This window comes from Bos indicus, chromosome 12 (assembly GCF_029378745.1).
Source record: "Bos indicus isolate NIAB-ARS_2022 breed Sahiwal x Tharparkar chromosome 12, NIAB-ARS_B.indTharparkar_mat_pri_1.0, whole genome shotgun sequence".
NCBI classification, from domain to species: domain Eukaryota; kingdom Metazoa; phylum Chordata; class Mammalia; order Artiodactyla; family Bovidae; genus Bos; species Bos indicus.
Genome location: NC_091771.1, coordinates 79,848,227 through 79,870,926, shown reverse-complemented (window position 1 = coordinate 79,870,926; position 22,700 = coordinate 79,848,227). Strand labels below are relative to the sequence as shown.

General features: G+C 38.1%; 1 protein-coding gene across 5 annotated transcripts in view; it reads right to left on the bottom strand.

Moving 5' to 3' along the window:
• PCCA (propionyl-CoA carboxylase subunit alpha) overlaps positions 1 to 22,700 on the bottom strand; it is a 360,640-nt gene that overhangs the window by 181,876 nt on the left and 156,064 nt on the right. For all 5 annotated transcript variants that reach the window (XM_019971675.2, XM_070799925.1, XM_019971676.2 and 2 more), the window contains 2 exons: positions 4,760 to 4,903; positions 3,334 to 3,408 (listed from right to left, as the gene is read on the bottom strand). In XM_019971675.2, the coding sequence (XP_019827234.2) occupies positions 3,334 to 3,408; positions 4,760 to 4,903 (219 nt within the window). The remainder of the gene's footprint in view (positions 1 to 3,333; positions 3,409 to 4,759; positions 4,904 to 22,700) is intronic.

Here is a 22,700-nt window from a genome sequence, read left to right as displayed (position 1 = left end):
CGAGACAGTCAAACATGTCCTAGGGGTCTTGAGGATAGAAGGATTCAATGGAAGCTGCTAGAACAGCAGGACTTTGATGCCCAACATGGTTAAGGAGTGGGAAGAGAAGAGGCAAATTCACGGAGCTCTTCACCTGTGGGAAGAAGCCTGCCTCATAAACAGCCGCTCATCTGTCTGCAGCAAGGCAGAAAAAGGTCAACACAGCGGCTGTTAGGCCTTTAATATTTTAATTTAGGCAATTATCAAGGGACCACATGTAGACCCTCTTGTCTAGGATATCCACATGAGAGTTCGATGATGGCTTTATTAAACGGTGACATCAAAAGATAAGCCATGGTTTCATTCTCTTAAAAAAAAAAAATCATACTACTGTTATCTTCTTTGTAAGGTTTAGGAAGATAACATTAGCACATACCCAGAGTGCTTTTATGTATATACTTGTAAAAGTGTCATGCAAAAATATAGATATTTATATTTGCATTCACATTCATATAGAAAAACCTTCATTCTAAAGGAAAGTCATTCAGCACACTTAAAACATATATTTGGCTTTCTTATTTTCTGAAAACACACTTCAGGGCATAAGTTGAAGCTCTATGAAATTCACAGTGCTTATAAAAACTAGGAAAGAATTAATAGGGCAGCTGTAAAAGCAATAATATCATAATCTGCCTACTGGCCACATTTAAATGGCTCCAAAGTGACAACTGGTGGATCAAGTTACATAACAGAAAAGACATCTCAGAACTTGCATTTTTTAAATTTTAGTAGCAAAATGTTAAGGAGATGATTTTACCAGTATGCATTATTTAAAATCATAGCATGCTTGCTAAAGCTGTGTTTAAAATTGAGACTGGTGCAAGTATTAAAACTTTTGACTTTAAACATATGCTACCATTTACTACAAAAACTGCTACAAAACTAGTGTGGAACTTTGATGTTCAATCCACTGGTAAAATAACAGACAATAAAGAGCATTTATTACGTTCATCTATAGTTCATAACCTAAATTTTTAGTTACCTTGAATAACACCATCCTAAAAGTTAAGTTACCTAGGGCTCTTAGATATAACTGTGTCTTTGTTATTTGCTAAAATTATTATCACAGAAGTTACATCATTTCCATTTATATGGTAAAATAAAGATGTATTACATATAATCAACAAATATCTTTGTAAAGCAAATTGGCATTTCCAATTTAAAACTGAAACAAAACATGAAAACTCTGATTTATAATTTACTGTTTATGCAGCCTTTTTCCAAGTGATTGTCAGCTTTTTTAAAAAGTGTTCTAATAATGAATTAAAATTCAAATTAAGTCTCATTAAACAAAGCTTATACCAAAAATACATTTTAGCTTTTGCACTAAAACCTTTAGGAACAGAGTCAAGTGGAACTGACACCAAATTTCTGAGCAGAACAAAACTGTGGTCTGAAAATAACACATTTACAAAATATAGTGATCAAAGATAAGAAGAAACTCTTCACCTTTGCCACATAAGCAAACAGGAGACTTACAGAATGTGAAAAGCACAAACCATAAGTTAACTCTGAAGTAGGTATTCTTGTGACCAAAAAAGGTAAGCGCTGCAAAGTTAAAACTGAGTTAAAACTGATGGGGTTTAAGGCAGAAAGGAAGAAAACCCACCATCACCACCAATGCCCAAGCACCTGTGTGTGAGTCCCAAACCCTCGTTCGGAAACCTCAGGCATAATTTAAACATCTTTCTTCACACGGTGGACCCTGTGAAACTGCCAGCCGAGTCCCACCCTTCATTCTCGATTCACCTCTCCCCCTCAGCACAACTCCCAGCCCGCCATGTCTACCTGACAAGTGACAGCCCAATCTGATTAAATGCTTCCAAGGGAGGGGACTCATGGGCCGCCATGACAGGCCAAAAGTGATCACCATGGAGATACATAATTACAGCTGTCAACGCATCTACTGTCCTGCTGGCATCAAGTTGATTGCTCCCAGCAATAATGATAGACAAAGCTTGTGTGCACGCTCCCGCACCCAGTCACTTTATCTATTCCTTGGTCCATTTAGCTGACATGCAACATTCACACAAGCAAATAACAGCAGTAAGCAGAACATTTAAGGCATTTTAATTGTTTTTTCTTTCTATGGATGGCTCACAACTGCAAATGTTATTACATAAAACTCCTGCTGCAGCATTAATTGAAGAAAGATTTGGTGGGACAAAGACCGTAGGGGGTAGAGTTTGTCCATTATCACTTGTACTTTCAACAGGTCTCACGTTTGAAAATTGCAAATTGCAAAAAACTTGCGAGGGCAAAATGTTTGACATCCTGTTAGCTGTTACAACATGGTGAAAACTTCTAACAACTCGAGTAATCATTATGAATTCTTATTTAATACTTTTTTTCTTTGATTAAAAAAATGCTTAGATATGTCCCTATGATACTTGTTTTCTCATCTGCTATTTAACGTCACACAATGCCTGTTAAATCTTTACAATTTTTTTTTCTGCCTTCAGGCTTTGAACACAGCATGGAGTCTCCAAGCCTGGAAAGGGTCAAGTCCCTTTAGAAAGCACATGGGCAAAAACAATTTAAAAAGTGAAATAAATCATATATCCAACAACATCTTCAAATTCAGAATTCTTCCTGTAATCTTTCACCATCTTCATACCAGTAATCAAACGGAATAATCATATTCACAGATGGTACAGCCTTGTCAGCCACTAGCTAACATAATGTCACAAATATACACACTTATTACCTTGATTAACAGAAAAGGTACATCCTTGTTCTTTTTATGCAAGAAAAATGATTTAAATAATAGCCATTAAATACAGAAGTATAAATGAAGTGAGCACTGGTCACTCGTAAGTGGTATACATACTGTGTACTTCTTAAAGTCCTTGACACGTAACAGAATGAGGCACGTTTTGCTTTCCTTAATCCATTTCAATTAACGAGCTGATTTTGTGCTGGAATTTCTTGACATCTGACTATATAGGGGAAGCTGAATTAGATTTATTGAAAAGATTACATTGTAATATAGGAAAGTCATTCCCCATTCTTAGGATGCCACAAACTTCTTCATTACAATTTTCAGAAGAACTGGGAACACTGGGAACTATCATTTATTTAGAAGCCAGTTGTCTCCAGACTTCCCTATTAGGTGAATTCTGACTTTCCTGCACATCATAAAGTACAAAATATTAAAAACAAAAAACTGTGATTCCCCATGAATTTCACTTGTCATTCAATTTACACCCTTCGGTGTTGACAAGCTTTAACATAAAAGTGTGACATAAATCAAGATTTTAACCTCTCACTTGGTATTGCAGCTTAATGACTTACACCAGGTAGATGTATTGGTTCTTCATACTGAGACAATCTCCCAACAGACGGCAAACCAAAAGACTTGTAGGGGTCCTGAAAGTTCAAAGAACAGGAAGCACAGCCTTTGAAATATAAATCAGCACAAGTAAGGTTAAATATTTGTACAATGAAGAAGCATTTTGGGGCATATTTACCAAATCACAGATTTCAGAATATTATTGTCTTCTCGCTCTAGACAACTTAGAAGTGTATTTAAAAAATCAAACAGAACTAAAAGCAGAATTTAGCCTGACCTTGATCATACTTTATTGAAACTGGTAAAATTCCAACTTTTTATAAATCTTCTTAGAATGCCTTGGGCAAAAATAAAATAACCTAGGCGCTACATCAAAACATACTCAAGTTCAGAACAACAAATGCAGTGCACTGAAGATATTTGTTTTTCTTACTCTCAAAACAGCTCACATATGGTAAGATTTGCGCGTTCTGATTCTCCAAATAAAGACCTGAAAAGTAACTCTGCATGTGCTTCTGGATAAACGCTCCATTTGTAAATATCTTAGATCATCAGAATAAATATTCAGTAAGTTCAGTATCATAACAATAGGGAAGAAAAAGAATACCACTCAAAATATAATGCAAAGAAAACTAACTAAGCCAAGAACTATTTCTCAAGATCCTTGAAAAGCATTCCAAAACAAGGTCCAGGATTGTTAAAACACAGATACTACTAATTTGCTTTTTATTTTACAGACAGGCTTCAATGTCTAAAAGTAAGAGATGGCATTAATGTTTCCTTGCATTTTTGTTTTAGTCATTTGAGAGAAGCATTTTCAGATGCTGGCTGCTTAATTATGTGGTTAATATAGTTATAAAATAATATTAAAGCACTGAACTGAGAGTTTATGAGTAAAATCCATAATTAAAATTGTAATTAAGAGCTTTGCAATTTAAATTTTAGTTGTGATTATTCATGTAAGAAATAAAAGTATTAGGGGGGAAACTGTTAAAAAAAATTAAACACTGAATTAACAACTGATGTGTAACTAGGGTAGCTCTTTAACATACACACAGAAATAAATGCTCCTGTTTATTTTCAATGTGGTTTGAAAATAAGCAAACAAAACAAAACCCACGGTCCATTCAAGCACAAGAATATTAAACTAATTCTTTCTCGCTCCTTAAACTGATTAGAAGCTATTCTTCCATCCAGAAACAACACATGAAAATTAATTAAACTCAATCTTTTAAAACTATTTTGAGTTATGTCAAAATGATCTAACCTTTCTTTTTCTGGTTCAGCTCTGAATTACATAATCAAATACTTGACCCCAAGTTACAGGACGCTGACTTTACCTTGTTGTTTAGTTATACGTGGTCCCATGACTCGGGACACAAACACCACCCTTCCTCCCGTCATCCCTCCTCCCAGTGTTCACTTTACCTCGGCATAAACTCGACATTCGACCGCCCAGCCGTTGATGGGAATATCGGCTTGTTTGTGCCTGAGAGGGTAACCCTTGGCAACACGTATCATTTCTTGGACCAGGTCCAGGCCAGTGATGCATTCTGTGACGGGATGCTCAACCTACAAGGACAAGACCTGCCCGTCAGTAGGTGTGGTGGTGGTGGTCCAGTCACTCAGTCGTGTCCCACTCTTTTGCGACCCCATGGGTTGCAGCCCACCAGGCTCCTCTGTACATGGGACTTCCCAGGCAAGAATACTAGAGTGAGATGCCATTTCCTTCTCCAGTGGATTTTCCAGACTCGGGGATCAAACCCATGTCTCCTGAATTGAAGGCAGATGCTTTACTACTAAGCCACCAGGGAAGCTCCAACAGATGTAGGAAAAAGTAAATAAATAGAAATAAGCAGGGACAATGTCAGCAATTTCTGGGTAAAATGAGGTTAATTATAATCATAGTTGACTTGAAAACTATCTAAGAGAATAAAATTAAAGCATCGATACCATATAGTACAAAGCTGGGTGAGAAAAACAGACACCCCAAAAGTGTTTGTAAACTGTCTCTACTACTTTTCCCAGTGTTTATTTTGATGGGGTTCAACCAGGTTCAACATTTTTAATTTTATACTAATTCTTCACTGACGATTACATATTTATAGCTAGCGTCCTCAGTGTGGCTGATCATCAGCCTGTTCTGCTACACTTAGCACGGCATCCGCAGAGGCAGCTTACGCTTTTCCACAGCACTAGTCCAGCCTGAGTCTCACCCACTCGCACGCTTTCACTAACCTGTCCTGACAAGCAACCAGATTAGCGTACTCTTGCATCAATGCAGTGTAGCAGAAAGGAGCAGATGGATCCTGCAGGTTGTTCTCCCTCCAGACCGGCGTGGGGAGTGCTTAGCATGCACAATGGCAACACTGAGCCAGTGAAATCACTGCTCTCTCAGCAAACTGCTGATAACTATTTTGGATGATGCTGTCGTGGGGATCCCTGGCCTTCCACCCTAGCGCATGGGATGCACATGTACAGAAACATGCACAAACATACAGGGATACTAACAGACACACTGTTATCAATCTGATCGATTGCTGACGAGATCCTGAACTTAACTGAGCTAAAATAAAGCCACTGAGGGTGTTGGTAAAGGGCAGGTCCTCTGCCTTCCATCTAAAGCCTTGAATAAGTTTTGAGAATATCAACTTTGGCCACATCAGCTGCTTCAATACCAGTTTCCTTTCTCATGAAAATTAAGCATGTTTTAAAAGCACTTCACTATAGTTTCTTTATCATGACATGTTATATTTCATACACTCTGACATGCGAAAAGGTCAATGAACAGACCAATTGTCTTTCCATCTTCAACTACACTAATTGAAGGACAGGACTTAGTCATTATAATAATCTTGAAGCTTATCATAAGCAGACAATGCCACGGTCTTAAAAAAAAAAAAGCTTTGTAAAAATAAACAGATGGCATCCATAATTAGCTCTGTGTGTGTTATGAGTTTGTTTACAGTTTCAACAACATTTTAAGACATTTTGACATAATTTTAATGACAAATCATCACTAAAATAAGCATCTACCCTTTGTAAAATATACGTAACACTTAAGTAAAGATTTTATTAGATAGTTTAGAATCTATATTCTTAAAAGCAAAACATGGTTTTGAGAGAAACAAGGTTCTGTATGATAAACATAATAAGAAAGGAACAAATGTAAAGCCATTCTATTATTGCTGGAAATGAATTTCACGTGAGAATGCATCTTACCACCCTAACTATTCAACCTACTATGTGACCAAGGGCTTTTTATATTAATACTATCCACTACCTTTGTTAAGTAAGAAAACATTTTTAAAAGCTCACAAAATGATTTAATTTCATCCTTCTATATCTATCGCTCAGAAAAGCACATACTATATACTAGACAAGGAAATATACATTAAAGGAATGAAGGAAAGAGTGGCAAATTCAGAGCCATGTCTCTAGTAAGTGGTAGAGGCAGGGTTGGAATCTCATCCCTCCAGAGGTGATATTAGCTGCCTGTTCTTCCTCATGGAAAAATGGATATGAAAGTATGTAGTAAAGATAAACAGCTAAACAATTATGTACTGTTACCTTTTATAAAATACATGATTATGAAAGGCTAAAGACCCAAATTCATTGTAAGGCTCTGTTACACCTTAGAAAACCTCCTTATAACTCCTTATAACTTATAACCTCCTTATTACTCCTTATAACTTATAACCTCCTTATAACTCCTTATAACTGTATAGGAAAAAAGTTTATTAAACTTCTATTGAATAGAATCTAAAATTGGACCCACTTTAACCCAATTTAGAGTTATATAACAGTAACACAACATTTTATAATCTTAGTGAGCCGCAATTATTACAAAATAAAATCAGCAGACAACTAAAATAACAGCTACCTACTAAAGACAAAATCATTAAAGAATTTTTAAAAAATATCCACTGAGGTTCAAGTATTGTTAAAGTACACAAAGTAGTCTGATGTACCTAAATTTTTCAGATAACAGAAATACGTCTTTTTAAAGGAAAACATAAATTTAAACATTTTTAAGAGAAATCCTTCTAAATACATTTTAACAGAATTCCAAAGTTATTCAACAGGATATGTGAAGCATTTCCTTTAGACCCTGTATTATTATTATCATCGGGCATCTTATAATTAAAACACTGACTAAATAACCATGTCTACCCCCCATTCCTGAAAACTTAAAAATAGTTTCCCTGTGCAAGTTAAACTCAATGCTTAAGAAGAACAGAGGTTACAAAGAGAAAAAATCATTCCCACGCCAAAACATAATTCATTAAATGTTTTAAAAATATCATTAAATAAAACAAAAAAGAAAGAAAAGGAAGGGAAGGGGGTAAAATCAATGGAAAGTAAAGGTTAACTGAAACAAAAGGTTATAAGAAGAAAAAAACACTGGCTTCTGGTAAACCAACAAATTCATCATGTCCAACCTAGAACACCATGTCCAACCTAGAATAAAAAACAACCTCTGAAAGTATGATGTTAATAAACATCTATTCTGAGGACTACTGTGTCGGGGGAGTACAAGGTTTCTGAGTAACTTCTATTTGGGAAACACTGAGTTAATCTAAGTTAAACAGGCTTTTGCTTTTTTTGAAAGACTCCTCAAACACATTAATCTGTAAATACGCCACAGGACTCTCTGAAAGGAGACTGTACAGCATTTATTTAACTGCACACCTCCTCCTTTTGCAGACAATCTTTATGGATTGAGAATTCCAAAGAACACACATTTAGAAACAATGCCTTAAAGATTCAAAATACTGGGTTGGCCAAAATGGTTGTTCGGGTTTTTCTGGAACATTGTACAGAAAAACCTGAATAAAATTTCTGGCTAACACACTACAAAACCCAATTCCCTTATGTGACTCTATCCTCGCCAAACAAATTGTTGGTCTTCACACATCAATTTCCTGCCCCAAAGAAATAAGTGCTAGTTCCAAGAAACGTATGAATGAAGGATCTTCCAGATAGTACGACTGTGCATTAGAGAGTAATATACTGACATCCTAGTACATGAAACCTTGGGGTTTGGGCAGCAAAATTAATACCTAGCCAAAAAAGCGAGTGAGAAGGAGAGAAAACATACACACACACACACACACACACACACACACACACACAAACCCAAAAAAAGAGTGAAAGTCACTCAGTTGTGTCCGACTCTTTGCAACCCCATGGACTATACATACAGTCCATGGAATTCTCCAGGTCAGAATACTGGAGTGGGCAGCCTTTCCCTTCTCCAGGGCATCTCCCCAACCCAGGGATCAAAGCCATGTCTCCTGCATTACGGGCAGATTCTTTACCAGCTGAGCCACAAGGGAAGCCCAAGAATCCTGGAGTGAGTAGCCTATCCCTTCTCCAGCAGATCTTCCTGACCCAGGAATCGAACCAGGATGTCATGCATTGCAGGCAGATTCTTTACCAACTGAGCTATGAGGGAAGCCCATCCAAATCAGAATTTAATTCTCCAAGGCAAATTATTGACTGGGATGTATTTATCAGGTCAATGCCACCTTGGAGGTTCTGCTGCTGCTATTAGTTGCTAAATCGTGTCTGACTCTTTGCAACTCGATGGACTGTAGCCTCCAGACTCCTCTGTCCATGGAATTTTCCAGGCAAGAATACTGTAGTGGGTTGTTTTCTTCTCCAGGGGATCTTCCTGACTCAGGAATCGAATGTGCACCTCCTACACTGGCAGGTGGATTCTTTACCACTGAGCCACCTAGGAAGTATCGCAGGTTCTATCAAGAGCTTATAAATCAGCACTGGCAATGCCAATTATGAACCTCGTTATGAATCTTTTATTCAAACAGGTACAAATGACGATCATCAAATGCCATGTTAAGATCCATAATCACACTCAAAATCTATGAGTATGTATAGTTATATATGCCTACATTAGATGGTCACGGCCAGCCAGTTTTTTATAGATCTATTTGCAAATTTACTTTAGTTGTCTTCTCAGTCACCATCAAACTGTCACTACTGTCAGTATTTGAGTCTAGATTTCTTGCCACTCCCTCTAATTTTTTGCTTCAAATGTATTTCCCCCCAAAAAATGAATACCTGAGCTTATCAAATGCAATGGCAAAGTAAACCAGGTTTCACTTCACATGAGTACTTGATGTATCAAATTTCAATAGTAATAAACTTAGAAAAGCTAAATGTTTCTGGAATTGTGTTGTCATTATCTGCCTTTGTAAAAGTTATAATCATAAATTCTGCCACTGCCACTGTGATCTTTAGCTTTATTCCTCCTCAAATACCAACTGCGTGCGTGCATGCTAAGTCACTTCAGTTGTGTACAACTCTTTGCGACCCTACAGACCATAGCCCACCAGGCTCCTCTCTCCATGGGATTCTCCTGGCAAGAACATTAGAGTGGGCTGCCATGCCCTCCTCCAGGGGATCTTCCTGGTGATCTTCCAGTGATCGAACCTGCATCTCTCAAGTCGCCTGCATTGGCAGGTAGGCTCTTTACCACTAGGACCACCTGGGAAGTCCTAAATACCAATCAGGAAGTATCCAAAACTAGTGAAGGGAAGACAGATATTTCCAGAGTCATAAAGTCCTAAAGTATCCACCTATAAAATACCTTCATTAATGACAAGGGGAGAAACACGAACATTACGGTGGGGAAATCCAAGACATGCCACCTTAACCAAGGCAACATCACCAGTAACGGGATAAACAGACACTGCATGTCTCCTATAATGGTCCTCATGGAAGAACGGCATTTCTGTAATATTCTTGCTGAATATGCAATGTCCGGATATACTCAAGAGAAAAAAGACAAACACAAAATGAGGGACACTCTATAAAACAAATGGCCTGTGCTCATTTTAAAAAATGTCAAGGTCATAGGTGACCAAACAAAAGACTAAGGAACTGCTCCAGATAAAGACTAAAGAGTCATGGCAAGCAGACACAACATAGGATCCGGAACCAATATTAAAATGTTGTAATTTTACTATAAAAGACATTTGTGCACAACTAGTGACACGTGAAGATGGTCTGTGGACTGGGAGAGAGCAATATGTCATTGTTAGTATTCTGACGTTGATAATGGTACTGTGGCAACGTAAAAGAGCTTTCTTGTTTTTAGGGGATACATGTTTAGAGGTAAAGGAGCACCAGGCCTACAACTTACTCTGAAATGTTTCAGGTAAAGAGGACAGAGAGAAATTAAGATATGGGTATAGGATAAAAATAAAGCAAACGTAAATGTTAGTAAAGGGTGTTCAGATATTTTTAGTAATGTTTAGAAATTTTATAGACATCAGAAATAATTGTAAAATAAAACTTAATAAAAGTTAGAGCAACATCACCAAAGTTTTTGTTTTTATATTATGAAACATTATTAAGGTAAAGGTATCTGACTTGATTGACATTATCGTCTCTTCAATCAGAACCCTTCCACTGTGCTAAATAACCAAAAGCAGATAATTTGCTCAATGTGTTTTCTCTGACTTAAACTTTTAAATATACTTTATTATGCTGATTATCTAATAATTCTAAAGATTGTAAGAATGGGTAACTACATAACAGGCAAGCATTCCTCAAGGGGAATAAGATTCAGGCAAATTTTAATTACATACTGAAGTTAACTTCAAATGAATATTAACACTGAGGCATGTTTAAAAGTTTAAATGGGTGCTTCATTTAGATGTTTGTAACAAAACCCACCCTACTAAAGAATTACATAATTACTCAAGGTTACAGACGCTTGCTCCTTGGAAGAAAAGCTATGACAAACCTAGACAGCGTATTAAAAAGCAGAGACATCATTTTGCTGACAAAGGTCCATATAGCCACAGCTATGGTTTTTCCAGTAGTTGTGTACAGATATGAGAGTTGGACCATAAAGAAGGCTGAGCACCAAAGAATTGATGCTTTCAAATTGAGAGTCCCTTGGACTGCAAGATCAAACCAGTCACTCCTAAAGGAAATCAACCCTGAATGTTCACTGGAAGGACTCATGCTGAAGTTGAACCTCCACTACTTTGGCCACTTGATGTGAAGAGCTGACTCATTGGAAAGGACCCTGATGCTGGGAAAAACAGGGCAGGAGGAGAAGGGGACGACAGAGGATGAGATGGTTGGATGGCATCACCAACTCAATGGACATGATTTTGAGCAAATTCAGCAAGACAGTGAAGGACAGGGAAGCCTGGAATGCTGCAGTCCATGAGGTCGCAAAGAGTTGGACACAACTTAGTAACTCAACAACAACCACAAGTTTAAAAGAGGAGAAAGTCCTAAAGAGTGAGGAGAGGCATCAGACCAATGAACTATGTGTTAACTTGGCCGTTATACAGAAAGAGGGTGATGTAAAGTGTTCACAGTTCCTTAAACAGAGGGTAGGTTTTTTTTTAGGTGTTAAGTGGAGGCCCAGCTGCTTAGTCCAGGCAGCAGCTGTCCCTAAAAGCAGAAGACCCATGTACACATCATAACTAACATCTGCATGGCACTGAAATTTATCAAACCTCTCCATGTTCATGAACTTGCTCTCTGTTTCACTGTCATTTTACAGACAAGACACTTGAGATACTCACAAGAAGTGTGTGGTAAGAGAATGCTCTAACATCCAAATAATATTATGTTAAATTAACATAACTTAAAGTAACTTCTTTATTAAATACAAGTCTAATTGACAGATACTACAAAGACCCAGATTGTGAAAGCCATCTTTTGAAAGAACTTGTTCGATTCAACTGAGCAAAGCAGTATAGGTATGATTACCTGATGAGATATGAGGAAATTGTCCTGTTACATAAAATTGTGTTTCATAATGGTATTTGGCATAATAGGTCTCTATCTTTTTTCGTTTGTTGTTCTGGCCTGAAAGGACAACTGATGTCATTATTTTTGGTTTTGCGCTTTCAGGTCAGAGACAGTCTTTGTCCAAAATGGAATCTAACATATACCTATTAAAATACTGAAACTCTACCTCCTGGGAATACAGGATTTCAAAATAAAGATCTAAAGTTATTAAATTTTGATCCACAGGCCTCAAAGAAAAAAAGCACGTTGGGCAATAGGCCCCAACACATCATTCCTGTAAACTCACCTTGAAAATAATGGCTACATTCAAGGGTGGTGCTGAAAACTGAACAAATTTTATTACAGAGCTTTCCTGTTGACCCACACACAAACAGTCAGATGAAGAAAGGATAAGAGAACTATTAGGGGTTGAACTGTACTCCCCTCACTTCCGCCCAATTCATATATTTAAGTCCTAACCCCGAGTACTCAAAATATGACTATGTTTGGAGATGGGGTCTTTAAAGAGGCAATTAAGTTAAAATGAGGTCATTAAGGAGGGCTCTAATAAAATGTGACTGACGTTCTTGCAAGAAGAGATGAATACACAGATGACACGCAGCAAGAAAGGAAGACCACAAGGGGACCCAAGATGCCGAGTTCTAATCTGCAGGCCACAGAGAAAGGCCTCCAGACCAAGCCACTCTGCCACACCCTGATTTACACTCCTGACTCCACAAGTGTAACAAAACGGTGCTTAAGCCACTCAGCCTGTGATAAGCTGATGTGGTAACCCTAGGAAACAAATACAGGAACAAATTTGGAAGGTTCTAGATAAGAATCTGGAACTTGAAGACACCAACATAGTTTATAAAATGCTTCCAAACAAAAACTAATGAAAAATGTCTGACAAATTTAACTATTCATGTCTATTTAACAAAAGCTTCTTTCCTTCAATTTTCCAGTAAGACTCAAAGAAAGACATCAAGTGACAGCATAACATACCCTACTTTACGTTCTCAGTTTCCCAGGAAAGGAACTTCAAATATTCCAGAATATTCCGGTTCTGGCTAGCTCCAGCCAGTCTGAGAACCCTGGCCTCTGTGCTTTCAAATACAATCAAAATGTCAATTTCTGTCCAGATCTAAAATATTCCTCCTGGCAAGAAGGGAATTTTACAAATTAATTACAAATCCATTTCCCTGTAATTTCTCCTATTTCCACCAATTATTCTTTCAGTCAAACACCTTAACTCCATAAAAGGCTAAACTCTTTAAGTACATTTTTAAATTTAAAATTGCTCTGAAAATAAGAAAAAGATATTTGTTCAGTTATAGTCAATTCTCAGAAATCAGATTTAGGCTGCAATAATTCTTAACTTTTTAATTAAGTTATATTATATATATATAAATAAGTTAATAATTAATAATAAATATTAATATTATTATATAAAAATAATAAAATAAGGAAAACAAGGTTCCATACGATACAAAAATCCTTGATGGGATCTCTGATGGGATGTGGGGGTATCTGGCCTCCAGAGAATTTCAACAGCACTATTATTACACTTTTTCTTTCACAGCAAAAGTAGATTCCTCCTTCACTGTTGCAATCAGTATAAGCCACTGACTGAGATCTAACAAAGAGGATACAATTTAGATCTCTGTTCTTCAAGATGTGGAATAGCCAGCTGACCATATTTGGGCATTAAATTTAACATGTTACTCCTTTCTATTTGAGAGTTTTCTAGCCTTTTTTTTTTTTTTTTTTGCCTTTGTAGACAATATTAAGACTGCTTTTCAAAAAAAATAAAATCTATAATTACTTGGATTTGGAAATTAACAATTACATACACACACATACACACAATTTGGAAAGGTATAGTCAGGATCCACAATACTAATTTTAGCACAAAGATCTAAGCAGAAATAGCTTATCAATGTAACCCTTTAGTGAGTTTCATGTTCAGAAGAAAGATTTCCATCTCCATTTTTCTCTTACACAAAACTCTTAAAATGAAACAGAGACTTCTTCCAAAGCAGTTAGTATTTCAACTATGTTTGTTCATTTGCAACAATAATTTTTCAATCAACTGACAAAAGAATAAGAGGAAGTTATTATTAATTAATTTGTGGCCCAGTTTGCCACCTGAAAAAAAAAAAAAGACCACTTACAAGCTTTTTAAATTATAATGACGACAGTAATAGTGAACATATTAACCAATGTTTAACCAACATAGCATGCAGAATATTACTGGTAAGATTCCTACAGTTAGGAAGAAGAGTGAGTGCTTACTATTAACCAGACGCTATTTTCAGCAGTTAAATATTCATTCATTAATGCTCACAATCCTATCAAGTAAGTGCTACATTACTGTCACTTCACAGATGAGGGAAATGAAGCACAGTGAAGTTAAGGAACTTGCTTACAGACACACAGCTAGGAAGGAGCAGGGCTAGGATTTACTGGTGCTGAGTGAAAACAGAGGATGCTCATAATTTACGGAAACAATGATTAAATGAGCTCCCACTGGTCAGTTATGACTGTTTTGAACTGTTTTAGAGTCTAGAACCTCATAAAGTTTCTCCCTGGTAAAGTGTGTGTCCAATTTCAGAGGATCCACAGACTCCCCTCCAACTCATTAAAAAGCCCAGATAACCCAGCTTAGATGTTTCTGGTTTGGGAAGAGGGAAATAGCAACACGGTTCACTCCCCTCCAGGGTCTCTATCTCCCTCGACTTAGTGAGACACAGGGGACATGTGAAGCACTGCTATCTGGGGGCAGTGACAGCTGACAACAGGTAACAGGCTCTTCTCTCTCATGGGCTGGGATGAACTGAGAGACCAGCTTCAGAGAAGTCCAGGGAAGAATGTGAAAGGCACAGGTCACGGAGACGGCTTGGATCCTGCAGAGACTCACGCACCCTGGAGAGAAAGTCAACCAAGGCTTCAGAAGAGTCCCTGTTCTCTTTGCCAATGAATCCAAGTGGTCCATGTATGTTAGTTGGATGCTGATGTCTGGATCCTTGAGACAAGGAGAATGATGGGGACACAGGCTCCTTCTATCCTCGGGAGTAGATACAATCCTATCACCAACTACTTGAATATCACAACAAACAGGATTTGGTACTGACCACTCCAAAAAACCACAGCTAAACCACAGGAGAGGATGTACCCACCGAGAAAGGATAGGAATTCAGAATAATGATCATATAGGCCAAGTGATGGAGAAGGCAATGGCACCCCACTCCAGTACTCTTGTCTGGAAAATCCCATGGACGGAGGAGCCTGGTAGGCTGCAGACCATGGGGTCACGAAGAGTCGGACACCACTGAGCGACTTCACTTTCACTTTTCTCTTTCATGCATTGGAGAAGGAAATGGCAACCCACTCCAGTATTCTTGCCTGGAGAATCCCAGGGACGGGGGAGCCTGGTGGGCCGCCATCTATGGGGTCGCACAGAGTCGGACACGACTGAAGCGACTTAGCAGCAGCACCAGCAGCAGGCCAAGTGAATCTAAGCAAACTCCAGGAGACTGTGGAGGACAGAGAAGCCTGCTGTGCTGCAATCCATGGGGTCACAAAGAGTCAAATACAACTTAGCAACTGAACAACAATGCTAAGTGAAATAGAGCAGCTAAGGGACAGAAAAAAAAAAAAAAGGAACTCTATCCAAAAAACCAGTAAAGGCACCTAGAAACTCCAAGAGTAGTGATATAAGAATACACACACACACACCACTCCACCTGCAATTAGACTTTCTGGGATAAAATAACATAAGGATCTTTATGGGGTGATGATATGTCCTACAACTGGATCCTGCTCTTTATAGAACAACTTTGTAAATGTTCCACCACTCACTGACTTGTCTTAGTGGTTTGCACTGCCGTAACAGAGTAACACAGACAGAGTGGCGTATAAACAACAGAAATGTGTTTCGCACAGGTCCAGGGGCTGGGAGGGAAGTTGAAGATCAAGGGACAGCTGATTCACTGTCTGATGAAGGCCGCGTCTCAGTCCACAGACGGCCACCTTCTCTCTGAGTCCATACATGCAGGAGGGGAAGGTTCTCTCTGGGGCACAAACCCCACCCATGAGGGCACCCCCTCATAATCTAATCACTTCCCAGAGGCCTTACCTCCCAAAACCATCACACTGGAGGGTAATGTATCAACATATGAATTTTGGAGAGACACAAACATTCAGCCTACTGTATTTGTATACTTAAAATGGGCTAATGTTATGATATACAAAGTATACCACAATAAAGACTATTAATTTCTTTTTCAATAGTTAAGTTAACATAGGGAGTTCCCTGGTGGTCTAGTGGTTAGGATTTGGTGCTTTCACTGCTATGGCTGGGGTTCAATCCCTGGTCAGGGAACTGAGATCCCACAAGCTGCGAGGCACGGGACAAAATTAATTAAAAAAAAAAAGTATAGAGTCATTTTCACTCATGCAAATTCTCATATAATTTAGCTCCTATGCACCAGTCCTCAGGAAGCTACTTAAAGACATGCTGTAGGGGAAAAAAAGGAATAAACCAACAGTGCTTAAGACAAAAGTCCAGGAGAAAAGAAATTTTTACAAAGAGAGGTAGAAGAAATTCTCAGGACAGGCAGAGAATGTAGTGGGTGAAAGGAAACCAGAGACTACTACACAATGGCAAAAGTGACCAAAAAACAAACAAAGCTCAATGAGTTTGAATGTAATGAAACACAGATCAAGAATGTGGATGAATCAGTGATAAATACACAGAAACCTAAGCCAGCACACAGACAAACCAGAAGACAGTTTTTAGCTACAGAGAAAGCAAAATGGTGCAGGAGAGTGAAAGTAATCTTAAGAGACAACATGACTGCTATGAACAGCATTCACACTGTGATCATAATAAAATCCCCGATACTGGGCTAACCCAAGTCATGACACAGTGATAGCAGAATCGTGAATCGCAGGCTCCCTTGTGAGATGGAGGCGATGATTCATTTTTCCTAATCAGCAGCACAGAAGCTGGAGCCTTCCTCCAGCCTTTTCCTCCCTCAGCAGCCATGGCTGTTCCTGGCCCAGAGCAGCAGATCCCTACACACATCGCTTCAAAGAGGCTCCCCTCTTCCACGTGGTTTCTCATTTCTCCTTTATTTCTTTTTCCTTCCTTTCTTTTTCTTTTTTTTGGGGGGGGGGGGTGGTGGTGGTGGTGGTGGGTGGGTATTGGTAATTACTCAGGGGTTGATATTGGGTCAAAAAGCCAGTAATGTGTTAATCCAGCTGTTTTAAGCCCCATAATTTTCAAGCCCCATAATCTTTCACCTTTATGAGATGAAAGTTCTTCAACTGTAAGGATAACCTTGTGTGTATGTGTGTTAGTTGGTCAGTCATGTCCAACTCTTTGCGACCTCATGGACTGCACAGCTTATCAGGCTCCCTGAGATTCTCCAGGCAAGACTACTGGAGTGGGTTGCCATTCCTTTCTCCAGGGGATCTTCCCAACCCAGGGATCAAACCTGAGTCTCCTGCACTGCAGGTGGATTCTTTACCACCTGAGCTACCGGAGAACATTATCACCCATCTAAGAAGTCAGAATATAGTACCATGGATACCTCTCAAAATAAATTCTTGATTTTAAAAAAAAGATACAAGAACCACCTAACCACAAGTGAATCAAAATGCAGACTGATTAATCATAAAGCTATGGTAAGATGCTGATTATGACCATGAAAGCAAGTTAAAACACCAAGGTATGATGAAAACACCTGAAGATACAGAACTACAGAAAAGCAAGTACAGTAATGTTATAATAATGAAAAGCTGACAATGAAAAGAGCAAAAATGAAGGGTTACGGAAGAAATCAGGATTAAATATAAGTATGCCAATTTCCACTCATTTTTATAAAAAAAGAAACAATATACTTTCAAATTGGAATATGAAGAAATGCGATGACAAAAAATATAAATACTTCCAATAATCATTTGTCACATTAAGAACATCTTTTAGGAATTAATATTTCAGTGGAAAATAAGAAACATTTATCTAATAGTTCAGCAATTTCATCATTTCAATTTCTTTTCCTTCTGTTAAATATAAATAAAATGAGCTAATTCAAAAAACAATATGGAGAAATAAGAGTAATGAGAAAGAAGAGTCCTACTGGCTACTGTATTATAATAAAAAGATATAACATCTAAAATAGTGTGGTACCAGCACATAAATAACAGAAAGGCTAAAAAAAAAGAAAACAGTAAAGTAAAAATCTGCATATATATGAGAATTCAGTACATAACGAAGAAGACTTGATTAACACCGAAAAGAATAATTATTCAGTAATGGCTGTGATAAACAGGTAGACATTTTGGAAAGAAAAAAAATCCCTGGTGAAATGAAAATTTCACCAAGGAAGATGACATAAGTACTAAAAGAAAACAAGGAAGAAAAATTGAGTAGAAAAGTCTAAGTATGTGATAACATCAGAAATAAGAGATTTAACAATTCAACTGCAAACTTTTAAAACAAAAATTTTCTCCCTAGAAAGAAAAACTACATCAAACTAAAAAAGACAGGTAAAAGGTGAGAGAAAAGTAGCTAGGAATCACATCTGTATATTTTATATCTGCATTCATTTGCTTATCTTGCCAGGAAACAAACAGTTTCCTGGACTGGAGAAGGAGGCAACTGTTAACTCACAGAGCATCTTCACACCATTTCTCACACCCTGGTTCCCCACGGTCTGATGTCCCTGTGCAGGCAGAGGGGGGTGCACCTATCACTAGAGAGCAACCCCACAACGATTCATCTAAACAGACATAAGCGATGCTGCCATGGAGAGAGAGCAAACTTGACTCTGGAAAGTAAATAAATCTTTCCAGAGAGAGAAGGGGAAAGGCCTGGAATGTCAACAAATGGCTCTGGGGAAAGATAAGACTTTCTCTCTAGCAAGCTCCATCTTTCGAGTTGTTATCATTTAATCAGGTGCCAGAGGTCTTTGCTTAGAAAGCCCTCACTCTGTAAAAATGTGAAAATATTCATGGAGCATTGCTTCCTGATGATATCACAAATGGCTAATTTCCTGAAAAAACATAAAACATCTACAACTCAATCAGATCAGATCAGTCGCTCAGTCGTGTCCGACTCTCTGCGATCCCATGAATCGCAGCACGCCAGGCCTCCCTGTCCATCACCAACTCCCGGAGTTCACTCAGACTCACGTCCATCGAGTCAGTGATGCCATCCAGCCATCTCATCCTCTGTCGTCCCCTTCTCCTCCTGCCCCCAATCCCTCCCAGCATCAGAGTCTTTTCCAATGAGTCAGCTCTTCGCATCAGGTGGCCAAAGTACTGGAGTTTCAGCTTTAGCATCATTCCTTCCAAAGAAATCCCAGGGCTGATCTCCTTCAGAATGGACTGGTTGGATCTCCTTGCAGTCCAAGGGACTCTCAAGAGTCTTCTCCAACACGACAGTTCAAAAGCATCAATTCTTCAGCACTCAGCCTTCTTCTCAGTCCAACTCTCACATCCATACATGACCACAGGAAAAATCATAGCCTTGACTAGACAGACCTTTGTTGGCAAAGTAATGTCTCTGCTTTTGAATATGCTATCTAGGTTGGTCATAACTTTCCTTCCAAGGAGTAAGCGTCTTTTAATTTCATGGCTGCAGTCACCATCTGTAGTGATTTTGGAGCCCAGAAAAATAAAGTCTGACACCGTTTCCACTGTTTCCCCATCTAGAAAACCCAAAGGGCAAAAGAAATGTACATGACTCTATGAAAAAAAATTCATCCTCACTCAGAAGAAAAACAAAATGAAAATATGGCACCATTTTTCACTATCATACACAGGGTCAAAGGCAAAGATCCTTTTAGCCATGCAAGTTCTCCTATAAAAGGCACCTTGATACTATTTCACTAAATTATACAAGAACCTATCATTTTCCAGGCAATTCTACTTTCACATGTGCAAAATCATAATATAAAAGGTATTTAATTGCACTATTTATGATAGCAAAATACTGGAAAAATTAAAAATAGGAAACTGGTGAAATGCATACTCATACAAATGAATATTCAAAATCATAATGAAGAAGATAACACTTTAAGTATGAAACACTGCTACTGCTGCTGCTGCTGCTGCTGCTGCTGCTAAGTCGCTTCAGTCGTGTCCGACTCTGTGCGACCCCATAGACAGCAGCCCAACAGGCCCCAACGTCCCTGGGATTCTCCAGGCAAGAACACTGGAGTGGGTTGCCATTTCCTCCTCCAATGCATGAAAGTGAAAAGTGAAAGTGAAGTCGCCCAGTCGTGTCCGACTCTTAGCGACCCCATGGACTGCAGCCTACCAGGCTCCTCCATCCATGGGATATTCTAGGCAAGAGTACTGGAGTGGGGTGCCATTGCCTTCTCTGAAGTATGAAACACTACAAAAGACAATTTTTAAGTAAAACAAAGGTTGCCTCTACAAGAAAAATACACAATTGTGATAACAAATGGGGTATGGGAAGTTATTTTTCCAATGTTTACTCTTATGGATATATTAGGTTTTTTTTTAACCAATGATTACTACTTCTTAGTATTTCAATTCAATAAAGTAAGAAAATTATTCAAGCAAAACTACATATTTCATTAAAATAAGATTTTAATAAAGTTGTATTTTTGGTATTTATCCATTTCTCTATCCATCTTTCAGATGCAGAGAAGGAAACATATAGGCATCGGTGGGTACATATGCACACTTCTACTAGGACAAGAGGTGGGGACCATTCCAATCAAAGGGAGTAAAACCTGATAAAGGCACACAGAGGTCAGACAGAACCCAGGAAAAAGAAAGGAGAGGTTAAGGCTACAGAGCAAAGGGACTTGTAATATAAAAGCATCTGAATTATATCTTTAGGAAAAAGAAAATAACCTCAGATATACAGATGATACCACTCTAATGGCAGAAACTGAAGAGGAACTAAGAGTCTCTTGAAGAAGGTGAGAGAGGAAAGTGAAAAAGCTGGCTTAAAGCTCAACATTCAAAAAACTGAGATCATGGGATCTGGTTCTATGACTTCTTGGCAAACAGATGGGGAAACAATGGAAACTGTGACAGATTTTATTTTCTTGGGGTCCAAAACCACTGAGAATGGTGACTGCAGCCATGAAATTAAGACACTTGCTCCTTGGAAGAAAAGCTATGACCAACCTAGACAGCATATTAAAAAGCAGAGACATTACTTTGCCAACAAAGGTCCATCTAGTCAAAGCTATGGTTTTTCCTGTGGTGATGTATGGATGTGAGAGTTGGACCATAAACAAGGTTGAGTATCAAAGAACTGATGCTCTCTAACTGTGGTCCTGGAGAAGACTCTTCAGAGTCCCTTGGACAGCAAGGAGATCCAACCAGTCAATCCTAAAGGAAATCAGTCCTGAATATTCATTGGAAGGACCGATGCTGAAGGCTGAAGCTCCAATACTTTGGCCAATCTGAAAAGAGCCTGATTCTGGGAAAGACTGAAGGCAAGAGGAGAAGCGACAACAGAAGATGACCTGGTTGGATGGCATCATTGACTCAATGGACATGAGTTTGGACAAACTTGGGGAGATGGTGAAGGTCAGGGAACCCTGGCCTGCTGTAGTTCACGAGATTACAGAGAGACAGGACTTAACAACACTGAACACCACCAACATAAAAGCATGTGAATTTTATCTTTAAGAAAAAGAAAACAGTGACTTTAAAAACAAACATATGAGGATGGCATAGATAAACCTGATACATAAATTCTCACCAAAGAGAGATAAAAACCAGTATTTATGCACCAAACCCAGTGACTTTCTCAGTGTTTCTCTTTAAGAAGAAATGGTATTTATTTCAAATGTCACTCTTAAGGAAATCTAGCAAAGTGAAGATGCTACTCACACTGTGTTACCAGGAAAAAAGTGTACAAGTTCTAATGCTGGAAAAAAGTGACAACTCAATCAGGAAATTTCAAGGAAAAAGAAGAAAAGAAAATTATAGCTCTCCAGCCTCAAACTGAAACACTAATTAGAGATAACATATATCTTAGAAGATAAAGAATTTGGTGAATGTGCCTTAAGTATTATAATTTAAGGTTAGTAAAGAAATTTGAAACAGAAAATCTACCATTAAAAGGACATCTGAATTGTTTAAACACTATCAGAAAGACATCTTTGAAATATCTAAGCATGGCTTTCGGGAATACTATAAAACACAAGATTCTTTTTTTCATGCTCCCATTCAGTCACAGCCTCCACCACCAAATATCCCTCCACCACACAGATGTTTCTTAAAAAAAATAAATAAATAATAATTTGTTTGGTAACTGACAAGACTACTATCCCTGGAAGCAAATGAAAGAGAGAAATGAGATATTATTAAACATTAAACAGGAGACACAAATTAATAATTATGCTATTATATAGCACAGATTTAGGCACTATCAGATTTTTTCCTGAAATTCATTTATGCATAATCTTTTTTTGAGGGTACTGAGCATAATTTCCTGGCAAGCCACTCATGATACAAATTGTAAACACAGGTACCTAAATGATTTAGACTGACAACACAGAATTATTTGATAATAAATATCAATTTTTGG